The following is a 25,657-nucleotide window of genomic DNA, read 5'->3' as shown; positions in this document are numbered from 1 at the left end:
AAATATATATACTTATAGAATAGTTTATTTACAGAACACAAAACATGTTCAGCCATTTACATTCATACTCCAACTTAATTAATAACTATGGGAACATTTTCGTTATCACATGTACAAGAGATTCAGTTCTAAATTTACTTACAAACTGACAGCCATAGCAAGATCTACAGAACAGCTCTACTTGTTCTTCAATACCAGACCATAGTACATTAATTTGTATGAATCATCATATCATAAACCACATGAGCTGGTGTTTACACTGCACCACTCATGTTCATATATTGCTTTTATTGCCTGTTTTTACGAGTTATCTGTTTGGTGTTTACCGTGACAATTTAACCAAATATTCACAGCAGTTAAAGATCTGTTAACAGTCCTTTTATATTAAATAGAATTCTAGTAAAGGCCATGGCATGGAAAGAAAAAAATCCTTAGTGAGGCACATTGAGGCGAATTGATGCATGGTTCTGAGGTAAGAAATGTAACAACATATAACATACATGACATATGAATCTTACAAATGAACCAGTATGTATTGTAAAGGTCCGCTGATATAGCACGCACTACACTTATGTCCTTGTATAAATGCCAAGTGTTTTGAGAGCTAAGAAAATTTAATTAAAGAGATTTTGACAAATGTTAGCTCAAAAAAGCATTTGCATTTGCATTTTAGCACATTGTTTCATGGGCCAAACTATTTGATATTATTCAGTCAACATAAAATATTGTATGGCTTTGTACGTGTTGTTTTTATATTTGCGCTCTCACATCCGAATTATTTATGGGACAGTAAATACTAACACCCGATTGGATTGAAAAGGGCTGATGCATATTGCATCTGCCGGAATTTATTTTGAAAAGGACTGGTGCATTTGCAACCCAGTCCGCCTGTCCAAACTGTTATCAATTCAATTCAATCAACATATACACATGCACAATATAAATCAATTTATATCTCCTTTGTCATATAACTGTTTTTCTTTTGTTTTAACCAGGAAGTTAATATTAGTTACTTATTTCACTATCTTATAGAATATCTTTATTTATCTGAAATCATGACAGCATGAACAGGCCACCAGACAACGTTGATTAGATTGTCTAGACAATTTTGACACAATAAATTGTTCATATATTGAAAGATTTCCAAAAATAAATAAATGAAAATATATTATAACAAATCACCGTTATAAAGTATTCCTTGGTAAATTATGCTTGAAACTCATTATTGAAAAAATGTGTTGCATTTAATTAAAGGATGTAAGTCCTTTCTTGCAAAAGTTATACCTCAAAACTAAATCAATTTAAAGATTTAAAGGATCTGACCTCCAAATACTAGTGATGGCACACACACACACACACACACACACACACACGCGCGCGCGCGTACGCACGCACGCAACCCCCCCCCCCCCCACACACACACACACATGAATCTTGTATTAAAGCATGTGCAACTATGCAACTATATATAACACACTCGGGTAGAATTCTTCAATATGGTACGAGCGCCTTCATTGTAATGCTAATTTTTAATAACTAAACTAGTCTACCAAATGTACATATCATACATAAAGTTAATACAGGTTTATTTCAACTTAAATTTGAAGTTAAATTACGTATTTTTGCAAGGCCAAGAAAGATTTTGTTTTAATGTTTTCGTTAGAAATACAGCATGTTGTCTACCCACAAAACCCTTTTCTAAGAAACCAAAATTGTATGAGGCCACCAGGCATCTACCATTGACATATTTGTGGGTCGGATAACTAAACATGTTTCAAAAGTTGGCCTACTCCACCCTCTGTTTTTTGGTTTTGTGAAATGCATTTAATGTTCAATAATATTCTTTTCACATTGTCATTTGACAAAAAAAAATGTTTAATATACTTTATTTTTTATATCTAAAATTCTTCTATACAACAACAACAAAAGTTAAGCATACCTTGATCGAAACTTAATCTTCAGTCATTTTCTGCGTTATCAACTAGAGAAAGCACCTATTCAACTGTGTTATTGAAAACCGGATGTCTATTTATGTCACAATAACAGAATGATAACAGAATGTAGGCTGAATACGTTATATCATAATCCACCCAAAATGAAGGTATATACTTGGCAGAGTACGCCAAAACTACATAAACAGGTTAAAATAATAAGAAACACCAACTTATTCGAGACCTCTTAAAATGAATTGAAGACCTCTTTTATTGATGACCTCTTTAATTCACATGAAGAGGCCTCTGATAATTAGTTGCTGTCATTACATAATTACTGTTTGCAAAAATTCAATTGTTTGTCTCACAAATTGAATTACAGAGCTCTTGAAATCAATTGAAGTGAGCTGTTATTCAATAATAAGGCAACAAATGATTTGTATATTGATCCAAGTCTAACAAACCCGCACTAAACCATAATTGAGTTGTAGATAGCTCTTGTTGAGAGCTTTGAGTTCGGCTAGATTTTAAACAGCACAATATATTGTTTTATTGGTGTATTCCTTGGATTGGCTGTGAGATGTACAGAGACACAAAGAAGGCTAGTGAACTGCATGTGCTTCCATTAGTCAAAAATGTGTTTTAAAACATTCGAGGCGTCTTGTAAGTTAATTTGTCATACTTCACAAATCCAACCGCTCAGTTTTCCTGGTTTGGCTTCCAGACCTTCTACGATTAGCATTATCAATGGCTGTGCTGTCATTGAACTGATTGATTATTTCTGCTGTTTGCGATGATGTACCATTAGTTGATGGTATTTGACCAGGTAATGTTGTTTAGGAATGTTCGAACTGGGAGACTCTTTATCTTGAGGTTTTGATGTATATGCACCGAATATTTATATGAAAAACTACAGAAACATGCACAGTAGTCGAAAGTTTAAACATAAACCCCGTTTAATGGCACAGGGTCATCGCCAAAGACATAGAACACAAAACAAACAATCACCAACAAGAAACATGGAACAACAGAACAAAACTCCACAAACAACACAGTACATATATACTTATATAAAAAGGGGGTTTAAACCAGTTTGTGTGCACAACCTCACTCTTATCCCAACAACCCGAATAAAGTAAAAACGTAAATCGTAAATCTTATAAAGTATGCATTAACTTTAGGAAACTTAATAATAAAACAAATAATAATACACTTATTTCAATGATAATGGATCCCGACTCTATCTGCAGACGAAGGAATAGAATTCGGAGTACCTAATGCATAGGGGTACATCACGTAAAGGGTTTGGGTGGTGTGGGGGTATTGGTACCCCTATATGTAGACCCCATGACCACTCAAAACCTTTATGTGATGTACCCGCAAAACTTTTTTAAGATATGATGCATTTATTGTTTGAAACTACGATTTAAATGCCACACAGTCTGTCTTAGTATAAAAGGTTTAAAACTGTGTGATCGTAGTGTTTCATAATAAAAAAGCACCATTGTGCTTAAACTGGGAACAGACAAAGAACACATTAGTGAAAATACAACATATAATTTCTATCATTGGAAATGACTTTTCATTGGACATAAGCAAGTTTCTTCGATTTTTTTTATATATGATCATCCTCCGGCATTCTCTTTAAAGTGCGATTTACCGTCAACTTATTTCCTTACAGTAGCTGGTTCTATTTGTTTTACCTAGTCTTAGGCGTATAGCTTCACCGTTGGATAGTATTGCTGAACGATCCATTCAGACTTTTAAAGGCATCCTCACAAAAGCCAGAATGGAGAAAAAAGATCCATACATAGACATACTTGAGTACTACAACTCACCAATTTAATTTGGAAGTAGCCCTGCCGAACTATTGATGTCTCGCTAACTAAAGTATGGATCGTTCGGCTACAGCACTTCCTTGTGAGTACAATGGTAAAGATGTAATGAGCTCAAAATCACATAATTTTGAAAAAATATTCAAACTCTTTGCTAGTGTATGCTCCGGCATTACCAGATATGAGTAGTGGATACCATGTGTTGCAAGATCCTTGAATATGGGGCTACTATGTAGTCTTCGTCATTCCAATGAAATATGCATGTCAGTGGCATTTCGCATATTGGCATATTTGCAGTGATCCAATGACCTCATTTTTTTATCATTCTGTCGAGCTCCTTTATTTATTTTGCTTTGGTTAGCATTTGGAACACGTCACACAGGATGTATGACAGGTTTAGTGTCATGTTTCAGATTAATTTCAAATTCACCTGGTAGCTTATCTAACCCAGTAAATACGTCTTTGTATTTTGACAATACTTGTTCTGTTGTATATGGTTCATGGTTTGGTTGCACTGAATGCACCAACTTCACAATGTTGAGTGAAAGACATGTACCGAGTTCTTATATCTATAGGGCTTGATGTTGTATGAACAAGGTAAAACTCAGCTTGATGTGTTTAACTGTTGTATGTGACTTTCATGTTGATTTGACCTTCAACCTTGACCTCAGACCCATTGTAGGTATTTAGTGTGGATTGTTACTTTAAACAATTGGACCTTTGACCCTGAGCGTCGGGTATGTGTTCTTTGGTATCACATTGTCGTGGGCTCCCGAATATTGAAATTACCTGGAATTTCTTTCGGTCCAACAGCGCAACATTCGCAAATGCCTGCGATTTATTTCAGTCAGCTGACATAATATCTACAAAATATTGATCTGTGCTATCTGAATCCGAATTGCTGTCACTGAAATATTGTCAAGAAACCAATTGTTTATCTTTAAAAGAGCTTTTGTCCACATTTCTTTGATCTGAATACCGCACTGAAGTGGTTTAGTGTTTTGCATGAAAGGCATGTCCCCTTCGCTGGACAGATTGCTTGGTACCCAAGTTGATTACCGCATTTTTGCCAGCTCCTTGTAGAGTTCTGTTTGTCAAGGCTCCTCGTGTGATTAGGCGTTGTTGGTTCATGTTTCATCTGTTATTGACTAAGTTCATAGGTTCTAACCATGGCCATTGCCTCTTGTAGAGTTGAGCCTATACATTAGGCTCAACTGATGAATTTTCCCGGATCTTGGATGACTATTCTCCGAAAACAATATTTTCTAACACAATTTCGTCGATAAGTTTTAACTGTTTCACTTTCAGCACAATCCTTTATAAAATATGTTCAAAACTCTCATCTGCGTTTTGAGTGCGTTATTTGAAAAGGAATTGGTTGAATTTTGTGTTTGACCTTGATTTGCAACATGGTTCAAACTTTTGGTAGAATGTCTGGTTCAGTTTCCGCTCAACATCTGTTAATGTCCAAGTTGAGTTTATTTGACGATCTTTGACCCCAGTCCAAAGCATTAACTTGTTGCACTTGATCTGCTTCTCCTGGTCATGGAGTGGTCCATTGAACATATTTATACTTTTAGACTATATTTCAACCGCTTCTGACACGAAGTTATATTCCTTGTGATAGGTGTGAGATGTACAAGGACACAATGTTTTGATAACATGTTTACTGTGTTAAAAATGCAACTTCCATTGTATGTATACAATGAAAATGCAGAAGGGCAATCATTAAGTACTAGGCTTAATCATCAAGAACTTCAATTTTCGCGGGTGTTTAAAGGTCCGCCTACTCCCAATCATCCGATACACAACCCCTGCGTCACAGTCTGCGTTGACAATGTGTAAGCCAATGAGATAGTATTTTTAGACATATGTAGTTATATGACCTGAAGTAACATTTTAATGATTAAGAATGGCTCGTTCGCTTAGCACACCCAGCCCATTCTTATCATTAAAATTATACTTCATTCCATCTCAAAATTACAAAGTCCGAATACAAGAGGTGCTATTAAAGTTTATAATAAACAATACATGCAATATGATTGAAGGGAAGAAATGCAATTTAAATAGCTCTATTGTGGTGTTTGAGTTGAGTTAGGTACTGTAGATAATACAACATTTATAACGGTTTGAATCGGAGATATATTCAACTGAATTAGAGAGCTCTAATTCAATTTATAACCGCTACAATTCATTTATTGATTTTTAGAGTTCACTCCAAATCATTTGACCAGAGATTTGTAAAATATGGTGTGGTGTAATCTTTTGACCTTTTTTCACAAACATTATTAATTCAATATAGATAGAAAAATGAAAGTGAAAGTAGAAAGTGACAGCCGGTACTAGTAAATAAATTAAATGCATCAATGGAATCGAAGATAAAGAATGACATCAACGATTGTTTAAATAATCTGTCAAATGAAGCAAGAGGTAATGTTTTTAGCCATGCTCTGTCCATTTTTACCACCAAACCGAGGGAACCAGGGTGATGCAGAGCCAAATATTTGGGCTGTAATGGTTGAGTTTGTAAATCCGAACAGTTTTGTAAACATTTATCACGTCATGGGACATAAATAGTAAAAAATAATAAACTTTCGAAACAGGATTCCTACTAATCCCTTTGACATAGTGGCATAATCATATAAAATATTGTAAATAAATATGTCCTTTTTTTTGGACTACGGACATAATACAATAGGGTTATTAGTACTGGGTTTTGATCAGGGAGGTTTTATTTGACTCAAGTGGATTTTTGCAGATTCGATTTCATGAGGCGCAAGCCAAGTGATATCAAAATCTGCAAAAATTGACGAGAGTCAAATACGACATTCCGGATCAAAACGCAGTACTAATAACCCTTTTATTATATACATTACTGGTTAGATCACTTAAAAGCCACATAATAAATGTGATTTTAACAACGCACTATTTTGTTTTATGACGTCATTTTAGCATCGCGCAATGATATTTATTATGACGTTTTTATTGCAACGCAGTTGTGGTGTCAAATGCGTGTTGAAAGGTACAGGGTTCAAACCCCCATTCAGACATTCACTTCAACACATTCTAGCAAAGCGAAATATTTTTGAGGGTTTTTTATGTGGCGCATGAAGAACAAGTAACATACATGAAAGCTCTGTTTATATTTTTTTTATACTGTTTTAAAATATTCTGTATAGTTTAATTTATAAATACTGTTAACCATTCCCCAGTAATATAAACAGTAATTAATCTAAAATCAATTAACAAGGCTTTGAGTAGTGGAGATCAAACAAGTGGACCCTCTGATTCCGAGACATGCTAACTAACCACTTGGCCATTGCAACACTGGGGATATAAACCAGCCGACCTGATAGTTCAATTGGTTAGAGCGATTTGCTAGTGTTCCGGTTGTCATGGATATGAGCCCCATACCGGGGCACTTTTGCTTCAAGGCATACTTTGCTCATCTGTGGCACAAACTTAATAGGTATTTATAAGCTAATCTTTACTTATTAGTTCCTATCTTGATTCCATTATTTTCAGAACTCTACCTAGATCGCCAAATACCTGTGTTGGCCAACCCCCCTTCTCCACTGGAGTTTTACCGTGACTATGTCTCTGCAAACAAACCTGTTCTAATAAATAATGCCATTAACCACTGGCCTGCGTTGACAAAATGGAACAATGACTACCTGAGGTAAAAACTTAGTACATGTATTTCAAATAGAAAAATACATTTAATTGGAACTACCACAGATAAGTGATTAAAAAAGAAACTAAAAACCTCATATTTATTTCAAAGTTAACTCTTCTTATAAATGCAAAAAACAGACAAACTGCGAAGATAAAAAAATACTGCATGTATAATAACAATAATCAGTGCAAATTGCATGTTGCTGTTAAGACATTGATATGGTACAAAGAAGAGTGCAGTGATCAATTTTTGCATTACCGGTATATGATACTGTACCAAAGAAGTATCATTTTAATATTTGTTTGTTCCCTAATGTAGGAAAAACATTGGCGACCGAGAGGTGACCGTGGCAGTCACTCCCAACGGCTATGCTGATGCCATCACTGACCAAAAGTTTGTGCTGCCAGAGCAGCGCCAACTGAAATTTTCCCACTTCCTCGATATTATTGAGAAGCCAAAGGCAGAGAATGGTGTTCTCTATGTACAGAAACAAAACTCAAATCTTACTGATGAGTTTGTATCTATCATCGGTGATGTGGACACCCAGATTTCATGGGGATCTGAGGCATTCAGTAAGTTGGAAAGTGTGTTTATGTAAGTCTATCTACACCTTTTGTTTAGTTCAATTAATTTCTATTCATTTTAAAATGGTTAAGGGCCATTACAGATTAGAAGCTGGCTCATGTTACAGGGGTTGTGGGTTTGAACCCCACATTGTGAACATTTTCAGTATTCTAACCCCATTAATTCTTAAAATAAATCACTTCGAAAGAAACATTGTATTGTAATTGCCAACAAAAAATAGATGTGAAAATTGTTGAGTACCTATTACTTGAAGTAATATTGTTAACCTTCTGCAGCCTTTGTCAGAGAAAATATCTCCAATGTCTGTTCTTTGCAGATAAGAGGCCTGATGCAGTGAACTTCTGGATGGGAGATGAAAGAGCCATCACTTCTAGTAGGTCTTCTTAGATGTTTGTTCTTGTTTAATAAAGTAACATTTGTAAAGTGTCCTTTAATAGTCACAATTCTCTTTCAAGGTGCATAACAGTTTAAGCCACCAAAATATCAAATTGTAAATGACATTATAAATTTTGATTAGATCTAGTAGTAAATTTTTATTTCGCGTGAATTCCCCGTATTTATAGCATCTCAAGTTCTGGATCAGTGTGTCCAGTGTTTGATCTCAACTCTTTGCTGTGTAGTTTGTTGCTAGTTAGTATTGGTTATCACCAAGGCATGGTAGATGGTTCTAAAACCCATGATTTTTTAGTAGTATACAGTTTTTATATTCTCCTCTTCATGAGTCAGTGTGACATGATATCAGTCTTACCTTACCTCAACAATAATAATTTCAGTGCACCGTGACCATTACGAGAACCTGTATTGTGTGGTCCGTGGCAGTAAGACCTTCACACTCCTTCCACCCACAGACTTACCACATGTACCGTATGGTGGGTGTTTCCTTGTTCATAAAAATAGGATCTGTCAGGAGTCGTCATATAATATACAATTTTGTTCAATGAGTTCAGGAAATGTGTAAGAAAGCCATTTGTAAACTTACTTACATATTTCCTGGATGTGTTGAATTAAATTGTGTATTATAAGATTACAATGGTCATATTCTTTTGATCACATGCTTTTTTCTGGTAAAAAATAACAAAAAAGACCAACCTGTTTCAAGTGCGCTGATGATGAGCCAAATACCAAAATCTGACAAAGCAATGCTATTTCCCGTGCTACATGCATTTCAGAAATGTAGTACCTGGAAAAATAAGTAAAAATGAGCGCTGAGACAATATCCAGAAAAAATCACAACCCAAACATCCCACTTTTTACAAAATTTGCTTTCTTGTTATTGGCGACAATTGGTTATATGACGTCATAACTTTGTTATATGATTTAAATGGAATTGAAATACTTTATTCACATAAATCTAATCATCAAAACAAAATTAGATATAAAAGTATGACTTGCTTGAATATTCCCAATGATTGTTTACAAACATGCAGAGTGATATTGTTATATTACACATGTGTAATACAGGGTATAGTATGTGATAAGGTATTGTTATTCCACAAAGTGAACTGAAGTATTTTCCTGAATTAGTTAAATATATGTCAAAGAAAAGCTAGACATAGTGGTCATTTTGTGAATTATATTTGATATCCGCATTCTTTGAAACAAGGCATAATAAGCTAATTTCTGGTTTTATATTTCTTACAATTCATAATATGGATTTCATATAACTTATATGTGTTCGTTTTAAGTCTCTTTCTCTTCTCAGCCCTGAAAGCTGTTCTTTAATTGTGACATAGAAATTTACCTTTTACGCTTCTTCAGTTATTAAAAAGGCCCTATGATGGAGGCCATTATAGAGCAAAATGTAGTTTTATAATTACCTGTATTCCGAAATAGATCAGACCATTTAGCTAATATACATTAATTATCTGTTGTAAGCCTGTAAGCAGCCAAGGATATTTCAAAATATTTTTTTGGACATATTGACTGTTTGCAGAGCTGTTTGATGTAGGGACTTTCAAGGAGGTAGATGGTAGATTCATTATTGAGCCAAATGAAGACATGGACAAGGTAAGCTGGTTGAAAATAGTTATTTAGAATGTTTACAAGGCTGGCATTCAAGTGCAATCTGGGGAACATGATAATTGGGACCTGGGTGTTAAGAGCATTTATGTATCACACTTCAGAAAAGATGGGCATGAACTACATTTGTATTGATAAGTCTCAATTCATGAACATTTATAACAAAAAAAGATCTAATCTAAAATCTCAAATGCTACAGTAATACATGCTATTGATCAATCTATTGTTTGAAGTTCATGTCATACAGCATGTTGATTCCTTGATTCATCAGAAGATCTGATATCCATTACTTCTTTGGATGGCAGAAATTCTTGTTATAACCTTAATATCCCAATAAAGAATTGAATTTTGTCTATTAACATTTTACACAAATTTGCCATTAATAAATTATTTTTGTTACGAGTTCTTTAATTGTCCAATGCATCCAGGTCCCGTGGATAGCTATAGATCCCTTGAGCCCAGACTATGCCCGATACCCGAAGTACCGGAGGGCTGAGCCCATAGAGGTTACTGTTAAAGCAGGACAGCTGCTGTACCTCCCGTCATTATGGTTTCACCACGTCAGACAGTCACATGCATGTATAGCAGGTAGGTTTCTCGGAATCATGTATAGCTAGCTGGTAGATTTCTGGGAATTAGTGTAAAAAATGTCAATTTAAAGATGTTATAAGTTAAGCATTACTGCTTAAATCAAATGTAGCAGAAAAACAAAACAGAATAGTTACAAAGGTAATTTAATAGTCCTCAAGATAGAAAATGTGTTGTTTTCTCATGTATAATTCCATTTAAAAAAAGAAAGAAAAATATTTCTCCCACCTAAGATAAGTAGATCCAATAATTTAACCATGCTAGAAATTCTTATCTTGTCCACGGGCGAAGATAAAATGCCCGTATGGAACTCCTTTTTAATGGTCACCACATTGTAATTACCCCCCTTGTTAAAGACTGTCGTCTGTAGCATCATGGAAACCTTGTGTTGCGGCAATATTTAGAACGCTAATTAATTATTTTTTGCTTCAAATGTCACCATAAAACAGTTTTCACGCACCTTTCAAGAAATAATGCTTCACTCTTCTTAGAACTATTTAAAGACCGATTTGACTATTAACATAATCTGAATCACTGCACGCATATCCATGACAACCACGAATTATCGCATATCCAAACGCAATTTTTTTCACTAAGCACAATGACCGAGAGTGTAAGATAGGTTCATCCCGACCCTCGCGCAGGGTGTTTTGCGGAAACTCTGTAAACCTCGTTTCCGCAAAACACCCTACGCTCGGGTCGGAATGAACCTATCTTACACTCTCGGCCATGGCAGATACTTATAATCATCTTTTCATTCACAAAACTAGATTCCAAGCACTGTTGAGAAAGTACTGTACAGGACTAATTATATGGGAAGAATTCTAACTAAATATCACCATGGCATTGTACATGACAGTGATTCTATGAGAACTTCTCTGACTAAATATCACCATGATATTGTACATGACAGTGAATCTATGAGAACATTTCTGACTGAATATCACCATGGTATTGTACATGACAGTGATTCTATGAGAACTTCTCTGGCTGAATATCACCATGGTAATGTTCATGACTATGATTCTATGAGAACGTTACTGACTGAATATCACCATGGTATTGTACATGACTGTGTTTCTATGAGAACTTCTCTGACTGAATATCACCATGGTATTGTACATGACAGTGATTCTATGAGAATTCTTCTGACTGAATATCAACATGGTATTGTACATGACAGTGATTCTATGAGAATTCTTCTGACTGAATATCACCATGGTATTGTACATGGCAGTGATTCTATGAGAACATTTCTGACTGAATATCACCATGGTATTGAACATGACAGTGATTCTATGAGAACATTTCTGACTGAATATCACCATGGTATTGTACATGACAGTGATTCTATGAGAATTTTTCTGACTGAATATCACCATGGTATTGTACATGACAGTGATTCTATGAGAACTTATCTGACTGAATATCACCATGGTAGTGTTCATGACTATGATTCTATGAGAACATTTCTGACTGAATATCACCATGGTATTGTACATGACTGGAATTCTATGAGAATGTTCTGACTGAATATCACCATGGTAGTGTTCATGACTATGATTCTATGAGAACGTTTCTGACTGAATATCACCATGGTATTGTACATGACTGGAATTCTGTGAAAATGTTCTGACTGAATATCACCATGGTAGTGTTCATGACTATGATTCTATGAAACATTTCTGACTGAATATCACCATAGTATTGTACTTGACTGTGATTCTATGAGAACTTGTCTGACTGAATATCACCATGGTATTGTACATGACTATGATTCTATGAGAACATTTCTGACTGAATATCACCATGGTATTGTACATGACTGGAATTCTATGAGAATGTTCTGACTGAATATCACCATGGTAGTGTTCATGACTATGATTCTATGAGAACGTTTCTGACTGAATATCACCATGGTATTGTACATGACTGGAATTCTATGAGAATGTTCTGACTGAATATCACCATGGTAGTGTTCATGACTATGATTCTATGAAACATTTCTGACTGAATATCACCATAGTATTGTACATGACTGTGATTCTATGAGAACTTCTCTGACTGAATATCACCATGGTATTGTACATGACTATGATTCTATGAGAACATTTCTGACTGAATATCACCATGGCATTGTACACGACTGTGATTTTATGAGAACATTTCTGACTGAATATCACCATGGTATTGTACATGACTGTGAATCTATGAGAACGTTTCTGACTGAATACCACCATGGCATTGTACACGACTGTGATTCTATGAGAACGTTTCTGACTGAATATCACCATGGTATTGTACATGACTGTGAATCTATGAGAACGTTTCTGACTGAATATCACCATGGTATTGTACATGACTGTGAATCTATGAGAACGTTTCTGACTGAATACCACCATGGCATTGTACATGACTGTGATTCTATGAGAACATTTCTGACTGAATATCACCATGGTATTGTACATGACAGTGAATCTATGAGAACTTATCTGACTGAATATCACCATGGTAGTGTTCATGACTATGATTCTATGAGAACATTTCTGACTGAATATCACCATGGCATTGTACATGACAGTGATTCTATGAGAACGTTTCTGACTGAATATCACCATGGTATTGTACATGACAGTGAATCTATGAGAACGTTTCTGACTGAATATCACCATGGTATTGTACATGACAGTGATTCTATGAGAACGTTTCTGACTGAATATCACCATGGTATTGTACATGACAGTGAATCTATGAGAACGTTTCTGACTGAATATCACCATGGTATTGTACATGACAGTGAATCTATGAGAACGTTTTTGACTGAATATCACCATGGTATTGTACATGACAGTGATACTATGAGAATTTTTCTGACTGAATATCACCATGGTATTGTACATGACTGTGACTCTATGAGAACGTTTCTGACTGAATATCACCATGGTATTGTACATGACTGTGATTCTATGAGAACGTTTCTGACTGAATATCACCATGGTATTGTACATGACAGTGAATCTATGAGAACGTTTCTGACTGAATATCACCATGGTATTGTACATGACAGTGAATCTATGAGAACGTTTCTGACTGAATATCACCATGGTATTGTACATGACAGTGAATCTATGAGAACGTTTCTGACTGAATATCACCATGGTATTGTACATGACTGTGATTCTATGAGAACATTTCTGACGGAATATCACCATGGTATTGTACATGACAGTGAATCTATGAGAACGTTTCTGACTGAATATCACCATGGTATTGTACATGACAGTGATACTATGAGAATTTTTCTGACTGAATATCACCATGGTATTGTATATTGCAGTGATTCTATGAGAATTTTTCTGACTGAATATCACCATGGTATTGTACATGGCAGTGATTCTATAAGAACATTTCTGACTGAATATCACCATGGTAGTGTACATGACAGTGATTCTATGAGAATATTTCTGACTGAATATCACCATAGTATTGTACATGACAGTGATTCTATGAGAATTTTTCTGACTGAATATCACCATGGTATTGTACATGACAGTGATTCTATGAGAATTTTTCTGACTGAATATCACCATGGTATTGTACATGGCAGTGATTCTATGAGAACATTTCTGACTGAATATCACCATGGTATTGTACATGACTGTGATTCTATGAAAATTTTTCTGACTGAATATCACCATGGTATTGTACATGACTGTGATTCTATGAGAACATTTCTGACTGAATATCACCATGGTATTGTACATTTCAGTGAACTACTGGTATGATATGGAGTTTGACATCAAGTATAACTACTACAAGTGTGTGGAGGCCCTCGTGGACATTGTTAAGTGAACTGTTCTTACAGGGATATACAAGTCCTGTATGACTCATAGACAGCAATACGAGCATATGGACATAAGTAACATCATAAGCAAAAAGTATGAAATAAATTGAGTGCCAAAAATATGCAAAAATTGTATACTGTTGATGGCAATGTTAATACAGTCGAAACCCATTGGCTCAATATCGCTTGGCTCAATTTCCTCGTTGTACATGATGTAAAGTATTTTTACTACTTTCTGCTTGGCTCGATATTTGTTAGGCCTGTATTTTGGCTGGTCCCTGCGAGTTCAAGCCAACGGGGTGCGACTGTATGATGCCTTTAATTCCAAAGATGGGCCCCTTGATTGCATGAATGGATAGCTGCCATTACAACTTCATGTACCCCACTCAACAGCAAGGTTATTACAAGTATGATCATTATACATCTCAGAAATTCTGAAAGGAGCAGGAACAGGTGGCTTTGTGGCCTCGTGGCTTGGAAGTGTGAAGGAAAAATGTTTAGAAACCCAGAGTAATAATCTGCTAAGTGTATCTCTTGCATTGTTGCTTTTCCATGTAAAAGCTGTTCTTATAATCACAGTTGGATGTTGTGTAATAAACAGATAAATAATAAAATTTCTATGAAGTTTGTCATGCATTATAAAAACAGAATATCTCTTGAACTTTAAAGAAATTCACATGAAACTTGCATTATTTTAAATGGGTGTTTCTCTGAAACATTAAAACAATATTTTCCATATTCATTTTAATTAAAATTGCAATACCTGCATATATTTGACAAATTTTAACCTCACCTGCTAACTGAAGTTAAATGTTGACGCAAGAAATCATATGCTCTCAAATACAATTTGTTCCCAACCAATCTGATTAAAATCCTGATAATCTGATTAAAATCCTGATCTTCTGTACTGATTAAAATCCTGATAATCTGATTAAAATCCTGATCTTCTGTACACGAAGATCTGACCGTCACCAGTTTCAAACCGTTTTCATTACATTTCGGATTTCCAATATCGCTAAAAATAGATCAGCCAATGAAATCGCCTGTTACGGAATGAATGTAGGCGCGATCATCAAAATGGCGATACCCATGGCTATCCGGAAAGTTGTTGGTGAAATGGAATTTATAACGGCCTTAAAACACAATCAAATGGAAATTCTAATGGAAATACTGAACGGAAATGATTGTTTTGCAATACTGCCAACTGGGTATGGTAAATCATTGCCGTACCAAATGTTCTTACCAGTAAAAAGAGCTCTTAATCCTGAAATCATGACACGGTGTTGGTATGCTGTCCCCTCATCTCCCTTATGGAAGACCAAGTCAGACGAGTGCAGCAGTTTGGAGTAACAGCTGCCTTGAGAGGTTTGTTTAAAGTCAACATTCTGTCCTTTTTCTTACTTTGTAGCATAGATTTATATTACTGATCAACTGAGTTATTCAGGTTATTGCTGTTTATTTCGGGTGTCGGAGGTTTCGTCACACTACCAGTTCGTCACACTGATTTTATATAGTAAATTCAAAGAGGTTTCGTCACACTTAATTTATATGGGAGATAATAGATATTACCAATGTGTGAACAAACAATGGATAATAAATGTGCCACTGATTAGTTGTTTGCATTCATCAGTAATCAAATTAAACTCAATATTAATAATTAATATCATAATTTTTTAATGGCCAGCTGACTTATTTAATTAATCACAATCATGAAATTTCAAAGATTTTATTACCTTATAAAATATGTGTGAAATACAATATCATTAATTTGGACTATCTCTTTTTCAATAACTATGTAAAAAGTGTGACGAAACCTCTTTTGTATTACTATATAAAATCAGTGTGACGAACTGGTAGTGTGACAAAACCTCCGTAATTCTTTATTTCCATAATGGACCAATTAATTGGTCAGACATCTGTGGACTAGCTATAAAATTAAAAAAAAACATTAGAAACCAATATGTCAAATTTAAACTCGGGTGCAAGAATTTTAGTTTACTGAATTATTGAAATAAATTGTGCTTTTCAGGCACAGACCAAGACGCCAATGAGGCAATTGACGATGGGACGATCAGTGTGATATTTGCTTCACCAGAGGCACTTGCAGAAGAGTGGGTCAGGCAAATTAAAGATGTATCATTGATAGTTGTTGACGAGTGTCACACAATTTCAATGTGGTAGGTTTTGTAAAATATAATTACAATTTACAAAACAACAAGAAAGAACCTAGACTAAATGTAAACCATGTTCCTGTGTATCTGGTTATGTGAATATAATAGTGATATTTTGTCATGCACTTTATAAGCATGTGTAACATTTACAATGGTTGTGCTTTGTACATGGTATGGTATGCAAACACTTGGGAGTCTGATACAACCGATACAAATTATTTTCAGTCATTTATAACTTTTAAAGAATTCCAAGTTTTATCAGACTGACTGAATATTTACAAGACGGCATTCTTACAAAATGACTGTAATTTACAAATAACTATAAATATGTATTTTTTATTAAACAAACTTTTTTATTTATTTAGGGGTGGTCTAGATGTTGACGAGGAGAAGGCCTTTCGGAAGTATTTCCGCTATATTGGAACATTACGCTCAATATTTCCAGACGCAACAGTGTTAGCCCTGAGTGCTACTTGTACTTTGAAAATGAAAACGCAGATAATGAGCAATTTGAATCTTAGTGGAAAGGCCCGAGTTATTGAAACCTCTCCAAACAGAGCCAATATCAAATATGTTGTAAAAAGAACACCAATTGCCATTGAGGAAACCTTTTTTTGGTTAATAGATAAATTGTGTGAATTGAAAAAAGACTTCCCAAGGATTTTGATATACTGTAATTCCATCAAAGATGTATGCCAACTTTTTAACTATGTTGTTACTGAAACAAATTTAATGGATCAAAATGTGGTTGAAATGTACCATTCTGAAACGCCGCAAGAAAAAAAAGAACACATTGTGCAAAATTTAGGGCTTGACTCCCAAATGAAAGTAGTTATTGCAACAACAGCTTTAGGCTTGGGTGTTGATGTCAAGAACTGCCATGGGGTGATTTTATTTGGACCACCAAAAGATGTTGTTGATCTGTTACAGGAAAGTGGACGATGTGGTCGTAATGATGAGCCCTCAGTCTGTGTTATTTTTTGTAATCGGTATCAATTAAATCATATTTCAAAAGAAGTGAAGGAAGTAATAGGTTCTGTGGAATGTAGGAGGAGGTGTTTGTTGAAAAACTTTACCAGTGAAGAGGTTGTCTCAGACCCAGCACATATGTGCTGTGATCTCTGCGTTTCTCACTGCAACTGTGGTTCCTGTACACCCCATCCCATAGAAGTTTTAGTAGGTACTTTTTCCGCTAAAGCAGAAGATGCATTGGTCAGTAGTGACAGTGATACTATTTCCTACGAATATGAATCTGATGTCAGTTTCGATGGTGACTTTGAATGAAAATTATAAAAGACAACAAAAACATATCTTAGAATTTAAATTATAAGATTTAATTTCAAAAATGATGTAGTATCTAATAAAATACAATCATGTACTAATATTTTGCCTCACCACATATTAAAAAACAATTGTTATAGTCAATGGCTATAATTCACTATATACCTTATGCAAGAAGAAAAATGAACAGTATAATGAATATAGCATTTTAATGAAGAATAAAGTTAAAATTAAATTATAAAATGTTGTAGATTTTATCTTGTTTAGCTTTTTATGTGAAGCACAATTAAACTTCACACAAATGTTTCATGCGCAAGAAGCAGCTCCTTTGCTCATAGGTCAAGGTCACTCTTCTGAGGTTAAAGGTCAAATTTAACCACATCCTGAGTTTTTATAGAGTTTATAATTGAATGCAGCAGAAACTAACATCTTCAGTCTGATTGTGCCTCACCACATTATGCATATTTTATATTGACCTAAAAACGATTGAATATATTTACTACAAACAGGCGTATTTTGTTGCTATTGCACCCTTGTTTACATGTACAGTTGTACTTCAAAACACAAAACGAAAAGACATTGGAAAGATTACATGTTCTTATTCCGCAAACGTCTGAATGGCAATTCTGGCTTGTGTCTGGCAATCATTACTGGCAAACCAACAAAACAGTCACTGAAAGGATTGCTGCTTTTTTGCACAATTTTACGGCAATGAAGTGTGCGGCCAGGACGAACTTCTAAACCATTAATAGACAGCAAATCTATCAAAACCTTTTTGACATCCTCCTTGTATGAAGGAAGTTTGTGAAACCCTTTTCTTTTTTTTTACTTCACACATAGCATCAAAATGTTTAACTGCATGAACAAGATGGGGAAATTCTTTTGAATGTTGCACAATACTGTCTTTTGTTTGAAAGCCATGTGTTGCATTTTTGGTGTCTCTGTTTAAAATTTCAACAAATTCATCCAAAGACAAATTATTGTTCTTCCCACCTGAAATATTGATAAATCTGTTTGCAATTAAGCGCTTTGATTGGTGAGCCGGTAATGTGCCAGACACAAGTGCTGTAAGATGTACACTTCCTATCAAATATTTAACTTTGTTGGTCCTGTTGTATATAGGCGTTTCAAATTTGGCACTCCTTACTACTCTGTAGCCATCACCCATATCAACAGCACTGTTTAAGTTTTGGTGAAGAGCTGTTAGACGGAAAACTGAAACAAGATAGTCATTCAGTTCATCTGTTTGCCTAAGCAATGAGTTTGTTGTTTGGACCTTGGCAGACATGTTAACTTGATGTTTAGTTTTTTCATGCATTTTCAAAGATGTTACATATTTATACCTTGAATTACAGAAGTGGCACTTGAAATTGTCATTTTCAATAGAATTAACCCAGTAATTTTCCTCGTGATCAGGATCTGCGAGCACATTCTGCAATTCTGCAAATAAATCATGAGGAAAAATCTCTTTTACAATTTCACCACACTTGTCATTTAGCCATTGTAACTGTTGATCTGCTTCCCAATCTTTTATGCCTTGTGGTACTGGAATAGTTGAATCACAGCTATCCAATTCAAATTTCTTAAGGAACAGCACACAGCAAATGGCATCAAACAATGTGTAATATAGCTGCTTATATGCCCGGTAAGAGTTTTTTACTTCGCCCTTGACATTTCGCGCATTCAGTAAGTTTCTGTAATAATGTACAGTTCCCCTATCTCTGGAAGACTGTGTATTGTATGACAGCCTGTGGATTGCCTATAAAACAATGCAAAAGGATGAGTTAACCTCACAATAATCAACTGCAGTTATATTTAAAATGTTTCAGGATATATATATTACACTTGACCTGTACCATAGAGGACAGTAATACATATTCAAATTACATTATATCAGTCTATCCATATTATTGTATTAAGATATCTGTCTGACTGAAGGATCGAACCACCTTGCAAACCAGCTGAGATTGGTTGAAAGTGTATGATATATGTTTTACCAACTAAAAAGAAAAGTAGACAAATGTTTCGTGACTATACCTCCAGAAAATTCATTAAGCGATGAAAATCCTCTATCTTTGAAATGAAGCCTTCTAACCTCTCTAAGCCACTGTCAGCATTTCTCATTGCTTGCTGAGCAACCTGAATTTTTTCATCAGTCAGTCTGTCTCCTTAAATATAAAATAAAAAGTTTAGCATGCTTGATGAAAATTAGACACCAATTTATACTATAGAAAAGGTCAAGTATTAAATAAACAAGAGATGTTAGTGAAACATTTATGCCCCCTTGGGAGCCAAATTGTTAGTAGGATTTGGACACTTAAATAAAATATGGACAATCAGAAAACCTTTTTTCAGCTTACAGTCACACTGACCTTGACCTTTGACCCACTGACCTCAAAATCAATAGGGTTCATCTGCTGGTCATGACCAATAAGCCTACCTAGTATGAGGTCCCTGGGTCAAAGCGTTCTCAAGTTATTGATCGGAAACCGTTTTTCATGTTAAGGTCACACTGACCTTGACCTTTGACCCACTGACCTCAAAATCAATAGGGTTCATCTGCTGGTCATGACCAATACACCTACCAAGTATGAGGTTCCTGGGTCAAAGCGTTCTCAAGTTATTGATCGGAAACCGTTTTTCATGTAAAGGTCACACTGACCTTGACCTTTGACCCACTGACCTCAAAATCAATAGGGTTCATCTGCTGGTGATGACCAATACACATACCAAGTATGAGGTCCCTCGGTCAAAGCGTTCTCAAGTTATTGATCGGAAACCATTTGGTATTCCGACCGACCGACAGACAGACAGACCGACCGACCGACCGACCGACCGACCGACATGTGCAAAACAATATACCCCACTTTTTTCAAAAGGGGGCATAAATATTCTTTTGCTTAAAGAACTTGTTCACTGTTATTCTTTTGATATAGAAAGTATTACTTATAATTTATAAAGACTGGCATTTTGAAGTGTAAGCAAGTATAAACCAGTGTCATATACATCTTAAGACTAAATTACACTTAGAAAAAGATTCCTGTATAGATGTATAATATATATCTAGTAAAGGTACATACTTTAAAGAGACGAATGTATTTAAATAGTCTATTGTATATCATTTTGATATTGGCAAAAGATTTTTTTCAATCAGTAACGAAGCCACAAAAATGGCTTAAAATAGCTGATTTACTCAATTTTTACTTTTATGTAAAATCTTAAGCATAAAAAATACATGAAATAACCTCCAAAAAAAACTTCTTCAACAATCTCCCCATCCTTCTTGGGAACGTATTTCTCTGTCAAGTTTTGCAACAACCTTATGACATCTGCTGTTTTCTTTTCATCACAATCAAAAAGACCAAGAGAATACTGTAAATAAAAACAAGATATTTAACTTAAATGCTTTCAAAACATAATAAGAAATGTTTATGCTCTTTAAGTAAAATCTTCACAACGTTAATTAAGGTTTCTTCACAACAGTACAATGAAAAGTAATACAAGGTTTGCAATATATATGTATCAATTGGTATTTAAATGAATTCTTTCTAAATTAATCAAAGAAATGAACTAAAACCACATATATGACGGGATTATATGTAAAATAAATGACCTTATTAAATCACAAGATTTACCTGCGAAGTTTTCATTCCAGCTTCATTACTGTGGATATGCTCCAGATGGCCAGGGTAAATTTTCCCAAACAAATCTTCCATTTGTTTAATATTTTGGATAACAGATCTGGCCACAAGGAACGTTAGTTCTTTTTGTAGACTGTCAATGTCCCCTTCAGATGGTATAAAGTCAACGGCTGTCATGCTGTCCACTGTCCTAACAGGAGTGCCTTCTTCCTTCTTTATTACAATCCGGTCAATGACGCCTGGAAAGTATAATATTTTGTGCCATGTCTTACGTGCCCAAGAGAGGTTAAAAGTTGTCAGACAAAATAAATGCCTTGTACATATATTGGTGGGCAAATCAGGTCATTCGAAAAAGGTTATTTCTAGCTATGCCAACTGTGAATCCATACTCTTTCTGTTACTTAAAAGTATGAGTTCCACAACATATAAAATTCTGTTTTTTGGCAAAATCATTGAAAATATACACGTTATGTTTCAATTGATATTTTAATGGTTACTGTAATACTCGATTAACCAAAAATAGTTTTCACTGATGTAATGGACAAAAAAATCTTACCAATAACGTTAAAAAGATGTATTGACTGTGTTGAATTTTTAGAAGTCCTGTAAGAGGGTACTATATTTTTATCCCAGTTATCGCCAACAAGTTGATATGTCATACTGTCACCCTTGCACCATTTTTCCTTCACTTCTAACAGTTTTTCATCAAGATTACTTTGCCAGGACTGCAGTTTATTTCTGACTGTCTCAGGAAAGACACATACACCTAACTTAGCCAAGCGTTTCATGTCCTGAAAAACAAGGGAACTTTTAACTTATTCATGTACATTAACAGGACATCACAGAGAATCTTGGCACCCTCTATCGAATAAGCTTTTTGAGTATCTTAATTATAACTCTTGTTCATAAACATTAGAAAATTAAGCCAGTATCCTTCTTTCAAACAAAACTTAAAAGAAAGGTGACCATGACCTTGACCTAGTCTCATCATTCTTAGTAAGCACAATTGCTGCACAAGTAAAGCACTTGGGGATCATCCTGGCCAAGTTTCATTGAAATCCTGCTTATAGTTCCAGATAGAATCAACAAATGCCAAAATATCAGGATGTTTGTGATTAAGTCTAGCTTACCTGATGTGTACACCCTCCATGAAGAAGTACCATTCCATTCAGATACTGCAATGTAGTTGCTTCCCTGTTTCGTCCATGTAATATTATACCTATTATATTATAACAATTTACAGTTGTCATACATAATAACATATTTCTTACATCAAGTAATAATAATTAAAAGAATTCAACTAGAACAAGTCAATGTCATTATGATTTAGCTCTCAATGTGTGATACAATTAGCTTTTCAGGCATAGCCATAACATAACTAAACTGCATTACCAGAGTAAGATAATACAGTACACACATTATTTGTTGTTGTATGGCAACATCTACAGTATTTTATTATATTTTAATCAAGATTGATCTCTTCAAATAGTTTAAAAAAGATGCCATATTCATATGTTATAATTATCCTTCAATCTTGTCTTACTATCTTTTATAGAATCAGACAGGATACATACAGATGGTGCGCTAATATACTCTTACCTATTGCAAAAAGGGCATGGTGAAATTCCTTGCTTGGTACTGGCATTGGGATGCTACTGGTTACCATGGATGACACAATGCGTAAAGTGTTTGGAGCTCCAAGTAATAGGTCTTGGTATAAGTGGTCCCAGGAGAATTCCATTATCCCTTCATAAGTTTTATCAGTCAATGCGAAGTCCGAGTGCCGTTTACAAATAGTTTCACATTCATTCTTTACTATCTTTGCAGCATAAGCAGCAAATTGATCTTTGCTGGTTGTTTCTAAAATCTCCATAAGTCCCTTTTCAACATTTTTTTGGTAGAATATGACTTTACACATTTTTATATGGTCTTTGTTTTCAATGACAACTGTCCTCTTTCCACTTTCATAGTATACTGTTATCTATAAATCAAATAATTAGATTTTTTAATATCATGGAAAAAAATGTGATATATCATGTTGGAGCATTTGCTACATGTATTAGCATGACAATTAACTGAATTTAGAAATATTTGGTAGAAACTTTTATATGTAAATCAACATTTTTCCCAAGAATTGCATTAGAAAATACAAACTAATTACAAGCTAAATCTTTGAAAAAGGACTCTTAAAAATCTAAATTATCACAATGACAAGTTATTGTATCTTTTTATACACTTGAAAATTCAGATCTGCAGTATACACTGTACATTATACAGTTCCTATAACCAGACAATTGCTGTAATTTGTGTGAACACCCCTGCTAAAAATCTTTAAAAACAACATTTATTACTTTATTACAAGAATGGAACTCTTTGGAAATTAAAAGGGATCATGTAACAGCACAAAAGTTAGCTGTTTTAATCAAATTTAAAGGAAATGTTGCAATTAATGAGAAACAAAGCCTCATTTACATCAGAATCTTGTTCTTCATGAGTGAAGGTCAGGGGTCTTGATATACTGTATGTGTTAACCTTGAACAATTACTTGCTTGACAAGTAAGAAATTACTGACAAGATTTTTCACTTGACAAGCTTGACAAGATTTTTCACTTACCACCAATGGTTATTTCTTTCTGTGATACAGGGTGAACTTTAAAATCCTGGAAACTCTGCAAGGAAAATAGCATAACACAAAGATAACGTGAACTATTAACAACCTCTTACCTATTCCTTCAATGATCTAACAAATCATGCAAACAACATGCAATTAAGTTAAAGATGTCAAATAATACATTCAAAGATATAAGTTGGATAATAAAAGAGTGTTATTTACTGGTTGAAAAAATATCGTTATTCATTCTATTTTTTTATAGGTAGATAAATATTTATTTGCAAGTGAGCATTATGTTCAATCATTGTACACATTTCTGATCCAAAAAGAATTAATACTGTCAGTAAATCATAATAATGACAGATTTCAATAAATAAAATTTGACATCTTTAGCTTGCATTGTCAATAAATCAAAGGAAGAAACCAAGACAGGGTTTCTATTTTTAATAACTCAATATTTTTTTAAAGTGTGGTCTAACAAAATACTGTACAAAAAATTGAAAGATACATATTACTATTACGCATTGAAATTCTCAGGCTGGCTGCCAAAGGTTTTTAAATACTTTATGAAACAAATCAGCTAGTATATTTGTTTTCTATCATTAAGTGTATCCAAATATGGAATAACATGTAATACAATATTTAGTTAGACCACCTGTAATGAAAATTGAAAGAAAAAAAACAGGGTTCAACTTCAAACTGAACTTTAGCCTTTTACAGGTGACCCTTGTAAGAAACTACTTAATTATTTTTTTGTTTTCCATTTCAGAATTATATAAATATACCATCATATTGACGCCAAACAGATATTATCTGCATAATTAGTCGTTAACATTTGATAAACAAACAAGGGTCTCTGCATAAGCTTAACAATGCAACAATTAATTTGTCCTTTCTTTACCTCTACTTTGGGTCCTTTTTTATCAGTTGCTTGTCCAGAGACAGGGGAGAACAGCGACTTTCTTGCTTTCGTTTGCTTGTCGGATGTTTCTGTAAAGAAGTTACTATGTACGTTTGTATTTGTGGAAACTTCTTTTTAAATCTAGATATTAAGTAACACTTAATAACTAAATTTGCACTGTTGTATTTCCTTTGATAAAAACATAACTGGTAATCATTTCATTAACAAAGCAAAAATATTCTTTTTTCAATTAAGTACAAAAAATATAACATAAATTCGAACAAAATACTGCTTATATGAAACTGTTGAAGAATCTAGTTAGGCTAAACAAGTCAGTCGCTCTTCACTTAATCTCTCAATAGAAAGAAAGTATCTTTTTTTCTATGGACTTGAGATAAAAAACTTACCTGTAATAACATTTGGGATGTTTGGTTGTTCTGAAATGGCTGGCAATATAGGTCTGTGAAACTGCAGCAATGCCTCAGTTGTTGTTGCCATCTGCCTTACTGCAAAAAACATAAGCAAATTAACTAAACTACACAATTTATAATAGTACATGTATAAATTATTAGTG

At 34.4% G+C, this 25,657-nt stretch overlaps 4 protein-coding genes across 9 annotated transcripts in view; 2 read left to right on the top strand and 2 right to left on the bottom strand.

The window, feature by feature from the left end:
• LOC128207441 (uncharacterized) overlaps positions 1–15,474 on the bottom strand; it is a 32,303-nt gene extending 16,829 nt beyond the window's left edge. For 2 of the 6 annotated variants that reach the window (XR_008256700.1, XM_052910363.1), the window contains exons 1-3: positions 15,272–15,474; positions 9,117–9,207; positions 8,268–8,423 (exon numbers count right to left, since the gene is read on the bottom strand). Coding sequence is in view for 1 of the 6 variants with exons in the window: in XM_052910361.1 (XP_052766321.1) it covers positions 143–156 (14 nt within the window). In the remaining 5 variants the exon portion in view is untranslated. Of the gene's footprint in view, positions 1–142; positions 1,311–1,939; positions 2,147–8,267; positions 8,424–9,116; positions 9,208–15,271 lie in introns of those variants that run through there. The other 4 variants (XM_052910362.1, XR_008256701.1, XM_052910364.1 and 1 more) reach the window with 4 other exon arrangements.
• Positions 5,998–15,100, top strand: LOC128207444 (bifunctional peptidase and (3S)-lysyl hydroxylase Jmjd7-like). Its single transcript, XM_052910368.1, has 8 exons — positions 5,998–6,196; positions 7,292–7,445; positions 7,761–8,014; positions 8,344–8,400; positions 8,801–8,896; positions 9,961–10,034; positions 10,475–10,634; positions 14,404–15,100. Exons 1-8 carry the CDS (start codon positions 6,133–6,135, stop codon positions 14,484–14,486), a joined length of 942 nt encoding a protein of 313 aa, XP_052766328.1. The 5' UTR covers positions 5,998–6,132; the 3' UTR covers positions 14,487–15,100.
• Positions 15,475–15,530: 56 nt separating the features above from the next.
• LOC128207443 (uncharacterized) lies at positions 15,531–18,440 on the top strand. Its single transcript, XM_052910367.1, has 3 exons — positions 15,531–15,843; positions 16,508–16,655; positions 17,015–18,440. The coding sequence occupies exons 1-3, from the start codon at positions 15,789–15,791 to the stop codon at positions 17,931–17,933; spliced, it is 1,122 nt and encodes a 373-aa protein (XP_052766327.1). The 5' UTR covers positions 15,531–15,788; the 3' UTR covers positions 17,934–18,440.
• Positions 18,441–18,954: 514 nt separating this feature from the next.
• LOC128207440 (uncharacterized) lies at positions 18,955–25,591 on the bottom strand. Its single transcript, XM_052910360.1, has 11 exons — positions 25,491–25,591; positions 25,084–25,172; positions 24,186–24,240; positions 23,171–23,552; positions 22,702–22,790; positions 22,128–22,362; positions 21,566–21,810; positions 21,176–21,302; positions 19,968–20,098; positions 19,274–19,689; positions 18,955–19,145 (listed from the first exon to the last, which is right to left on the bottom strand). Exons 4-11 carry the CDS (start codon positions 23,487–23,489, stop codon positions 19,100–19,102), a joined length of 1,608 nt encoding a protein of 535 aa, XP_052766320.1. The 5' UTR covers positions 23,490–23,552; positions 24,186–24,240; positions 25,084–25,172; positions 25,491–25,591; the 3' UTR covers positions 18,955–19,099.
• Positions 25,592–25,657: the final 66 nt, after the last annotated feature.

The sequence above is a fragment of the Mya arenaria genome, chromosome 11 (genome assembly GCF_026914265.1).
Source record: "Mya arenaria isolate MELC-2E11 chromosome 11, ASM2691426v1".
Lineage (NCBI taxonomy): Eukaryota > Metazoa > Mollusca > Bivalvia > Myida > Myidae > Mya > Mya arenaria.
This window is presented reverse-complemented; position numbering and strand designations above follow the sequence as displayed.

What these genes read in the sequence shown, in the direction of transcription:
- LOC128207440 (XM_052910360.1), bottom strand. Translation starts at nt 23,489, where the DNA reads ATGTGTAAAGTCATATTCTACCAAAAAAATGTTGAAAAGGGACTTATG. An exon ending in ACATCTTTTTAACGTTATTG is followed by an intron (nt 21,811 to 22,127) that starts GTAAGATTTTTT and finishes TATACTTTCCAG; the next exon opens with GCGTCATTGACCGGATTGTA. An exon ending in TGAAGAAGTTTTTTTTGGAG is followed by an intron (nt 20,099 to 21,175) that starts GTTATTTCATGT and finishes TTTATATTTAAG; the next exon opens with GAGACAGACTGACTGATGAA.
- LOC128207443 (XM_052910367.1), top strand. Translation starts at nt 15,789, where the DNA reads ATGGAAGACCAAGTCAGACGAGTGCAGCAGTTTGGAGTAACAGCTGCC. An exon ending in AGTAACAGCTGCCTTGAGAG is followed by an intron (nt 15,844 to 16,507) that starts GTTTGTTTAAAG and finishes TGTGCTTTTCAG; the next exon opens with GCACAGACCAAGACGCCAAT. An exon ending in TGTCACACAATTTCAATGTG is followed by an intron (nt 16,656 to 17,014) that starts GTAGGTTTTGTA and finishes TTATTTATTTAG; the next exon opens with GGGTGGTCTAGATGTTGACG.
- LOC128207444 (XM_052910368.1), top strand. Translation starts at nt 6,133, where the DNA reads ATGGAATCGAAGATAAAGAATGACATCAACGATTGTTTAAATAATCTG. An exon ending in ATGGGGATCTGAGGCATTCA is followed by an intron (nt 8,015 to 8,343) that starts GTAAGTTGGAAA and finishes TGTTCTTTGCAG; the next exon opens with ATAAGAGGCCTGATGCAGTG. An exon ending in TGAAAGAGCCATCACTTCTA is followed by an intron (nt 8,401 to 8,800) that starts GTAGGTCTTCTT and finishes TAATAATTTCAG; the next exon opens with TGCACCGTGACCATTACGAG.